Source organism: Lactuca saligna, chromosome 5 (assembly GCF_052625555.1).
Source record: "Lactuca saligna cultivar CGN05327 chromosome 5, ASM5262555v1, whole genome shotgun sequence".
NCBI classification, from domain to species: Eukaryota; Viridiplantae; Streptophyta; class Magnoliopsida; order Asterales; family Asteraceae; genus Lactuca; species Lactuca saligna.
The window spans coordinates 136,468,778-136,478,392 of record NC_136421.1 but is presented as its reverse complement, the minus strand read 5'-3'; the positions used below and the strand labels follow the sequence as shown (position 1 = coordinate 136,478,392).

At 31.6% G+C, this 9,615-nt stretch overlaps 1 protein-coding gene across 1 annotated transcript; it reads right to left on the bottom strand.

Annotated features, from left to right (window-relative positions):
* Nucleotides 1-6,670: 6,670 nt before the first annotated feature.
* On the bottom strand, nt 6,671-7,808 carry CCP2 (ubiquitin-fold modifier). Its single transcript, XM_078993918.1, has 4 exons — nt 7,650-7,808; nt 7,446-7,543; nt 6,994-7,026; nt 6,671-6,907 (listed from the first exon to the last, which is right to left on the bottom strand). The coding sequence occupies exons 1-4, from the start codon at nt 7,724-7,726 to the stop codon at nt 6,840-6,842; spliced, it is 276 nt and encodes a 91-aa protein (XP_078850044.1). The 5' UTR covers nt 7,727-7,808; the 3' UTR covers nt 6,671-6,839.
* Nucleotides 7,809-9,615: the final 1,807 nt, after the last annotated feature.

The window sequence follows — 9,615 nt, the reverse complement described above, 5'->3', positions numbered from 1 at the left end:
TACATGACCTTTCATCTTCTTCGTTTAGTATAAATAGTGAATATTATGTATTGTAAAGTTTGATAATTTCTTCACAAGTATTGGAATAAAAGTTCTCTCTACTCTGATGTCTTTCTTTATTCTATAATTTATCTTGTTATTTGATCATATTTTATAACACGTTATCAGCACGACTCTACCATAGAGCTCTAACTCCTTATTGTTCTTGTAATTTTCAGGTATGTATTTTTTATAATTTTACATGTACAATGCTTACAACTTATTTTATGGAATTTCTTAACTAACAATTCCTTACATTACAAGTCTTTATTTTGATTTCTATTTTCATTATGGAAAATAATGCTAGAGAAAACTTTTTCTAGTTTTCATACTACTAACATGCTCCTGCAGTAGCAATATCATGAGAAATGTTTAAAATAAATATGAATTAATCTCATATCTTCTTGTGGCTAAACAAAACAATGAGTTATTGATGAAAAATTATCAATTAATCCCGACCGGTTCTAGTACATTCCCTGAAGTGAATGTAACTCATATAATCATAATAGTCATGAGTCTAACCGAGATCGTGGAATTGATGAAAAATTATCAATCAATCCCGACCGATTCTAGTACATTCCCTGAAGTGAATGCAACTCATATAATCATAATAGTCATGAGTCTAACCGAGGTCGTGGAGGTTATCATAATTATCATAAAAATAACAAGATTACAAGTAACCACCAGAAGTTGGAAAACAACAAAAATCCACATCCTAATGATAAAAGTGGTCAAGGCAAAAAAAAAAATGAAAATGTTTATCACTAATGTGGAATGACCGATCATTAGTCTTGTACATGCTGCTTACCAAAGCATTTTGTTGATCTTTATCAAGATTCTCTAAAATATAAAGAAAAATATCAAAACAAATTTTATTCAAAGTGATATTCATGAAGATCAACCAGAAATGACACATTTAGGTGTTGCCGATTTTCTTTTCTACCCAGAAGGGACAAGTGGTGATATGGATGGTGATTGATCAGCATAATGTAAAGTTTTGTTTCATGACATTTATTATGTTTTTATGTCATATTTGTTTCATGAGAAATGATGTCGTCACAATCTTCCCAAATTAATAAAATATGAATTTATTTCTCTAAGTCGAATGTTTCTTATGCTTTATTTATTTATTGAAAAGAAACATGGATATTGGCAAAAGAATTAATGAAGATATATTTCTTGAGGACAATGCAATAACACAAAGCATTTTTAATAATAAAAAGTATTTTGCTTACTTATCAATTAAAGAAGCAAATGTTAATATAATAACAGGTAATGCAAAAATGATTTAAGGCTCCAGAAGAGCGAATATAATATTACAACAAGGGACACTAATTATAAATTAGTGATGCATTATTTTCCACTAAATCACCAAGATTGAAGGCTCCGGAAGAGCGAATATAGTATTACCACAAGTGAAAATAATTACAATTGGTGATGCATTATTTTCATCAAAATCACCAAGAAATTTATTAAGTTTTAACGATATTCGGTCCAATGGATATCATGTTGAAACAACCAATGATGGTGATAAAGAGTATCTCAATATTACGAAAATGATATCGGGTAAGAAAAGTCTTTTGGAAAAATTACCCGTATTGTCCTCCGGATTGTATTATACAAATATTATAATGATTGAAAATAAAAGGTATGATAACATCTACAAAGTTTGGCATGACCGGTTGGGCCATCCCGGATCAGTTATGATGCGCAAAATAATTGAAAGTTCAAGTGGACATTCCTTGAAAAACCAGAAGATTTTTCAAGCTAATGAATTGTATTGTGTTGCATGTTCTCAAGGAAAATTAATTTCCCGTCTATCATTGAATAAAGTTGGGTATGAAAGTCCTAGATTTTTAGAAAGAATTCAAGGGGATATATGTGGACCAATTCATCCACCATGTGGACCATTTAGATATTTTATGGTCTTAATTGACGCGTCAACTAGATGGTCACACGTGTGCTTGTTATCTAGCCGTAATCTCGCTTTCGCAAGATTACTAGCACAAATAATCCGCCTAAGGGCACATTTTCCGATTACCCAATTAAGAAAATTCGACTTGACAATGCTGGAGAATTTACATCACAAGCTTTTAATGACTATTGCATGTCGATTGGGATAACTATTGAACAACTTGTTGCATATGTTCATACACAAAATGGTTTAGCTGAGTCGTTAATCAAACGCCTTCAATTAATTGCAAGACCATTATTAATGCATTCTAAACTTCCTACATCGACATGGGGACATGCAATTTTACATGCGACATCACTTATACGCATCAGGCCAACTAGTTATCATAAGTTCTCCCCTATTCAACTGGTTTGCGGCCATGTACCAAATATTTCCCATCTAAGGACGTTCGGATGTGCAATTTATGTAACTATTTCTCCATCTCACTGCACAAAAATGGGTCCTCAAAGAAGAATGAGAATTTATGTTGGATACGAATCTCCATCTATAGTAAAATATTTAAAATCATCAACTGGAGATTTATTTAGAGCTATATTTGATGATTATTATTTTGATGAATCATATTTTCCAACATTAGGGGGAGAAATAAAGAAGCTGGAAAATAAAATCTCTTGAAAGGAATTGTCACTTTCAGTTTTAGATCCCCGTTCAAGTCAATGTGAACTTGAAATAAGAAAGATAATTCATTTACAAAATGTAGCAAATCAATTGCCAGAAGCATTTACTGACCCTAAGTGGGTAACAAAGTTTCATGTACCAGCTATACTTACTCAAGTTAGAATTGATATCCCAGAAGGAAAAAAATGCAACTATAAATGAATCAAAGGCACGCCTGAAGCGTGGAAGACTAACCGGTTCTAAAGATAAAAATCCTCGAAAATGAAAGGGAGCAAATATAATTGATGGTCCAAAAGAGAAAACATAATCTTTTGAAAATATTAATGAAGCTCCAGAAGAGCCCAATGACATAATAAAAGAAAATAAGGCACCTGAAAAAATGAAAATGATGAGATCTCAATAAATTATGTCATAACAAGAATAAGATGGAACCGAAATAAGATAGATGTCGACGATAATTTTTCATATTATGTTCCGTGCGCGATTATAATGAAAATGAGGATCTTGAACCTAAATCTATTGAGTAATGTATGAATAGAAAGGATTGGCCAAAATCGAAAGATGCAATAAACAAAGAGCTTAATTCTATTACTCAACGAAAAGTTTTTGGACCTGTAGTCCGTACACCAAACAGAGTAAGAACAATGGGACACAAATGGGTATTTGTGCGCAAAAGAAACGAGAAAAATAAGGTTGTGAGATATAAAGCAATATTTGTTGCACAAGGTTTTACCCAAAAGCCAAAAATTGATTATGAAGAAACATAGTCTCCGGTAGTTGATGCAATTATATTCAATTATTTTATAAGTTTAACAACATATGCAAAACTGGAGATGTGTCTAATGGATGTATTTACCGTTTATTTATATGGTTCACTTGAAAATGATATTTATATGAAAATCCCAAAAGGGTTTAAGGTGCCAGAAGCACAAACTCCTAATTCTCGTGAAGTATATTCAGTAAAATTAAATAAATCTTTGTATGGATTGGAACAATCTGGCCGGATGTGGTTCAATTGTTTAAGTACGTTTCTTTTAAAAGAGGGCTATAAAAATGATCCATTAAGCCCATGTGTATTCATAAAAAGATCCGGATCAGAATTTGTGATAATTGTTGTTTACGTAGATGATTTGAACATAATTGGAACTTCTGGAGAATTGGAAAATGCCACTTCTTGTTTAAAAGAAAATTTTGAAATGAACGAAATTTTGTTTGGGTCTTCAAATTGAGCACACCAAAAATGGAGTTTTTGTACATCAATCTAGTTATCTAGAAAAGGTGCTTAAAAAGTTTTATATGGATAACTCACATCCATTGAGTACCCCGATGGTAGTAAGGCATTTCGATGCCAAAAAGGACCAGTTTCGGCCTTGTGAAAAACATGAAAAACTTCTTGGTCCCGAAGTACCATATCTTAGTGCTATTGGTGCACTGATGTATCTTGCTAATAATACGAGACCTGATATATCTTTTGCTGTAAATTTATTAGCAAGATATAGTTCTTGCCCAACAAGAAGACATTGGAATGGAGTCAAACACATTCTTCGATATCTTCGAGGTACAATGGATATGGGCTTATATTATTCAAATTCATCAAATGCGGAGTTAATTAGTTATGCAGATGCTGGATATTTGTCTGATCCACACAAAGCTCGATCCCAAACAGAGATTATAGCAATTCATGAGGCAAGCCGTGAATGTATTTGGTTAAGAACTTTAACTCAATACATTTGCAAGAATTGTGGTCTAACTTCTAACAGGGATGTTTCAACCATACTATATGAAGATAATACAACTTGTATAGCTCCATTCAAGGAAGGATTTATCAAAAGAGACAGAACCAAGCATATATCACCAAAGTTTATTTCACTCATGATCTTCAAAAAGAGTGTGACATCACATCTAGAAAATTCAATCCAGTGACAACTTTCCTGATTGGTTTACTAAAGCACTTCCAACATCGAAATTTGAAAAGATGGTACGAAACATTGTTATGCGGTGCTTCAAGAAAATCAAGTGATGTGCTAATCAGGGGGAGTTAGAAACATATTGTACTCTTTTCCTTAGTTATGTTTTTCCCACTGGGTTTTCGTAACAAGGTTTTTCATGAGGCAATTGTTTCCACTTTCCATCCTTAAACTTGTGGAATTCAATTTCAAACCGATGTCATTTATACGTGTAATAATTCTACTGGTTGATGAGTTATGTGTTTACCAACCGTTGTAAACCAAACCAATAATTTTATTTGTTAAAGTACACAAAATATTAAAGCATATCCTTTTAGCTAGGACAATGATGTACACAATTAGTTTGGACAATTACAAGTACATTACTTAAAGAATATTCACTTTAAATAAAGTTGTTATTTACATCATGAAGCTTAAACTTAAAAGATTAATAAAAACATATATTATTTTTGTATATATCTACACAATTTTTTAGTGCATAACAAACCAATTCAAATCTTCAATTCTTTGGCGTTTCCAGGTTCTTCCCTGGTTAGAAAATAATTAATAAAAAAGTTGATGTATTTAATAAAATTAAAAAGATAAAACTATCATTTTCAAAAAATTAACAACTAAACTGTTAAACTTAAAGAATTATGAACGAAAACTACAACAAAACCTTCTTTAAGAAGTAAAAATTAAAAGTTGGTTTTAAAAAATATTTAAATGATTTCTTAATTTTTGAATGCTTTTTACCTTTTAAAATATCAAAAGTCCCCCCCCCCCCCCCCCCCCCTAATAATAATAATAATAATAATAATAATAAATTTTATGACTTTTGAAAAAAAATTGTTTTTAGCAAAAAGTTATTTTTTTAATTCTCAAACATCTTTTGAATTTTTTAACTTTTTGAGAAAATCTTTTTACATTTTAAATCAATTAGGGTGTTTATATGGTAAAATATGATATCTTTTCAACCAACCTCCTTTTAATGGGTGTTTGGATAAATAGTTATTTAGTTATTAGTTTATTACTTATTTGTTTATTGCGGTGGGAATAAACATTTTTAAAAAATGTGTTTTGATTAACTTATTGCAGTGGGAATAAACAATAAGCAATAAACATTATAAGTGTTTGGCAAACAAAACAGCATATATGAGTAAATGACCAATAAGCAATAAACATTCCCCCATTACTTATTAAAATCAGCTTATTTGACTTATTCCTACCGCAATAAGCTGATTTATAAATATTTTTATCCATACACTTAAATTTGCTTATTGTGGTGAGATTAAACAATAAACAATAAGCAGCTTATTTTTTCCCTATCCAAACAACCCCTTGAAAGGCCAAAAATCATAAAAAGATACAATTTCATGACTTTTAATATATATATATATATATATATATATATATATATATATATATATATATATATATATATATATATATATATATATATCTTAGCAAAAAGTTATTTTTTAGAGTAAATTACACGAATGGTCCCTATGGTTTAGGGTAATTTGCACGTTTGGTCCCTAACTTATTTTTTTAACTCGGAAGGTACCTACTGTTTGTTTTTGTTACACGCTTGGTCGCTATCTTACCTAAAAAGACTATTTTGCCCTTGATTTTTTAATTTATTTAAATAAACACACTCCCAACCTCACTCCACTCACCTTACCCTACCTATCCCATCATCTTTCTCTAATCAAATAATAATCTTTTTAGATAAGACAGGAACCAAACGCGTAACAAAAACAAATAGAAGGGACCAAACACGTAACAAAAACAAACAGTAAGGACCTTCCGAGTTAAAAAAGTAAGTTAGGGACCAAACGTGCAAATTACCCCAAACAATAGGGACCATTCGTGTAATTTACTCTATTTTTTAATTCCTAAACATCTTTTGTATTTTTTTAACTTTTTAAGAAAACTAAAAATCAAAAAGTTGTTTTAAAAGCAATCCCAACACCCTCCAAATATATACCTTTTTTTGCTAAGAAACTTTTTTTTGGACCCTACACAAAGAAATGTACCAGTTTCGTCTAGAAAAACTAAAATATGATTTCATAAGCATGGGTTAAACTCATCATAAAAGGACGATAAAGTTTTGTATTAGCAGTACTTATTGATATTTTCATTCATTGTTCTTCAAAGCATCATCATCATATTCATAATTCATGGCCATCAACCTCTGAAATTTTAAGCCTTTTTTTTTACAAACAAAACATAACACAAAATTATTGGTCAATAAAGATCTAAGCAGCTCCAACCCTATCACGAGGAATCAGGCGAAGTTCTGAGCCATGTTTCAAGAACACATTGCCTGCCAAACCCAAAACCATCATCACATTATTATTTAACACCATCATCATAACATAATCATAATCATAAACATAAATGCTAACATACCTGCACTTTGTTGAGGATTGATTCCAACACCATCTGCAAAATGAATACAGAAAATGGATTTAGCATACTCATAAACATAAATGCTAACCAATTTTTATGCAACTTTGTTGTTGGTAATAGAAAATGTGCAAAGTTTTGAGTGTTTTTAGGGTTTTAAGGTTGTTTAATTCTTGAGATGACTGCTAATTCACCTTCTTCAGATTCATTATTGGCCTTATTGTGTGGCAAATTGTGGAGAAGCAATCATAAGGAATTCTCTTAAAGTCTCAACAATTTGTGGTCTCTGATTATTGATCAGAGTATTGATCGTGTTTAAGTAGGAAATGGCAAGAATAGGAGTACATGTTTAAAAACTCATAGAATGCATAAGCATTAAGCAACAGCAGGATGAACTAGAAAGAATCAATTGCGACAACATTAGGGCATGATATATTAAACGAAAATTGGGTTACCATTTGTGATGATGGCGCTAGTTTGGGGAGGGACTTTGAATTCTTCCGCTGCATATTTAAGAACAGCAGTGAATGGAGCTCCCTCTGGAACGCTAAACCTAGAAGCAGATCGAGGACACATATAGCAAAAGAATTAACGGATTGAACGAAAATCAAAACCCTATGGCTATGAGAGAAGAAGAAGAAGAAGGCAAGGTTACATACACTTTGAAAGGAAGCTTCGGATCGGAGGTCAGAATAACCTTGAACGACACTTTCCCTCCGGCAGCAGCACTCGCCATAGCAGCAGATCTTTTGTTGCTTCGCCTCCGATTGGATTTAGGACAGGACAAATCTCTTGTAAAATATACCGAAACAAAACTGAGTTGGAACGTATTTACTACGCTAGTTAGTGGAAGGGCAAAATGAGTTTTTTTTTGTTTTTTTGTTTTTGAAAAATAAAATCATTAAATTTTATTTTCATATTATACTCTTTAATAAATTATTAAACTATCTAAAAAGCATTATTAATATTGATAATAAGAGGTTTGACATTTTTTATTAAGTTGGATAGTAAAAAAAGTAGCTTAAGAGAATAATAAATCTGTCTGTCTATATAAAGCTTTATTTAGAATTAGACTAAGCTTAAGTTCATTTAACTAAATAAACATTAAAAAAATGAAAAAATTACAAAACTAATCATTATTTTAAATTATTTTTCAGTTTTTAGTCCAAAATTAGAAATTACCTCAAATTAACCACCGAAACCGGAGGTATAGAAAACCTTCTGGTGTTTCGCTTAGAGACTTACAGTTTCGGTTTTTATATATAAGAAAAAGAAAAAAAAAAACCATACGAACCGTAGGTTTCTCCAAAAAACCTACGGTATCCTCTGATAAGTCTACGGTTCCCCAAACCGTAGGTTTAGAGAAACCTATGATTGCATTGAATTACAGAAAAATAATCCGTTTTTCGGAAAAAAATTTCAAGAAAAATGAAATTTTTGAAAATATGTTTAGATCGTCTATTTTTTTAAATTTTTTACGGAAAATGAAAATTTTCCGTTTTCTAAAATTACAAAAAAGTTGAAGATTTTTGGAAGACTGATAATCATTGTTTTCCATATTTTTCTAATTCCAAAATTTCTCTAAAATATAAACAAACACCCGCTCCCACACCCTACCTATGCACACTCACACCCCCCCCCCCCACACACACACACACACATCCTCATCCCCACCCCTATAAACACTCAAAACCACATCTATCCCCACAAACATACACACACATACCCCCCCCCACACACACACACACACAAACACACAGACACACCTACCTACCCAACACAACTACTACAATCATCGACCTATCAGCGTCACCACCACCACTGCTACCCCATCACCAGTACCACCATTTTCGCCGCCTACCTGTTACCGCCACCGCCCCACCCCCACCCTATCACTGCTATCGCTTTCTAAAAATGAAAACCAATGGAAAAATAAACATTTAAACGTGTTTTCTAATTTTCTAAAAGTGAAAATGAAAAATTAATAAGTTTTAACTAAACACGTTTTCTAAATTTTTCAATGAAAACTGAAAACGGAAAACGAAAACTGAAAAGAGAAAATGAAAAACGAAAAATGAAAATTGATTTTTCGTAACTAAACACAACCTATGGTTTTGGCATTTTTTATTTTTGAAAATTTTACTTTTTTGTATAAGTTGACTATTGTTTCAGGTATTTTTGACTACTATGTCGTACCTACTATATCATACAAGAATGTTATCATTTAGAAGTTAGTGTTTTATTTGTTATGATATTGCTTTGTCTCAAAGATCATAGTATGAGTTCAATTGAGTATTTTGTATATGTTTATCACTAACCGAAGATGAGAATTTGTTAATTTCTAACCATCATATGTATGGCCAATGGGATACATCCGAGAATGTTTTGTTACAGTGTTGAGTTTTATGAAACCACCATATTCACTGAATTTGTTCATATGGTGAAAAGTAAGACTAGTATTCCTGATGAACCAAAAACCAATATGCCTTATCAACATCCCGAGCAACTGTATCATTGCTCTATTGTCGATTATCGTGATATTAGAAGGTTGATGTGACATCCCCATTTTTTCGGCTAGAAAAAACCGATTTTGTTTATGCTTTATAAAAATCAGAGTACCCCTTT

Excerpts from the sequence above, each read along its gene's own strand:
- CCP2 (XM_078993918.1), bottom strand. The coding sequence starts at position 7,726 with ATGGCGAGTGCTGCTGCCGGAGGGAAAGTGTCGTTCAAGGTTATTCTG. Across the intron at positions 7,027-7,445 it reads TAGCGCCATCATCACAAATG|ATGGTGTTGGAATCAATCCT; the intron begins GTAACCCAATTT and ends TTCATTTTGCAG. Across the intron at positions 6,908-6,993 it reads CAATCCTCAACAAAGTGCAG|GCAATGTGTTCTTGAAACAT; the intron begins GTATGTTAGCAT and ends TGGGTTTGGCAG.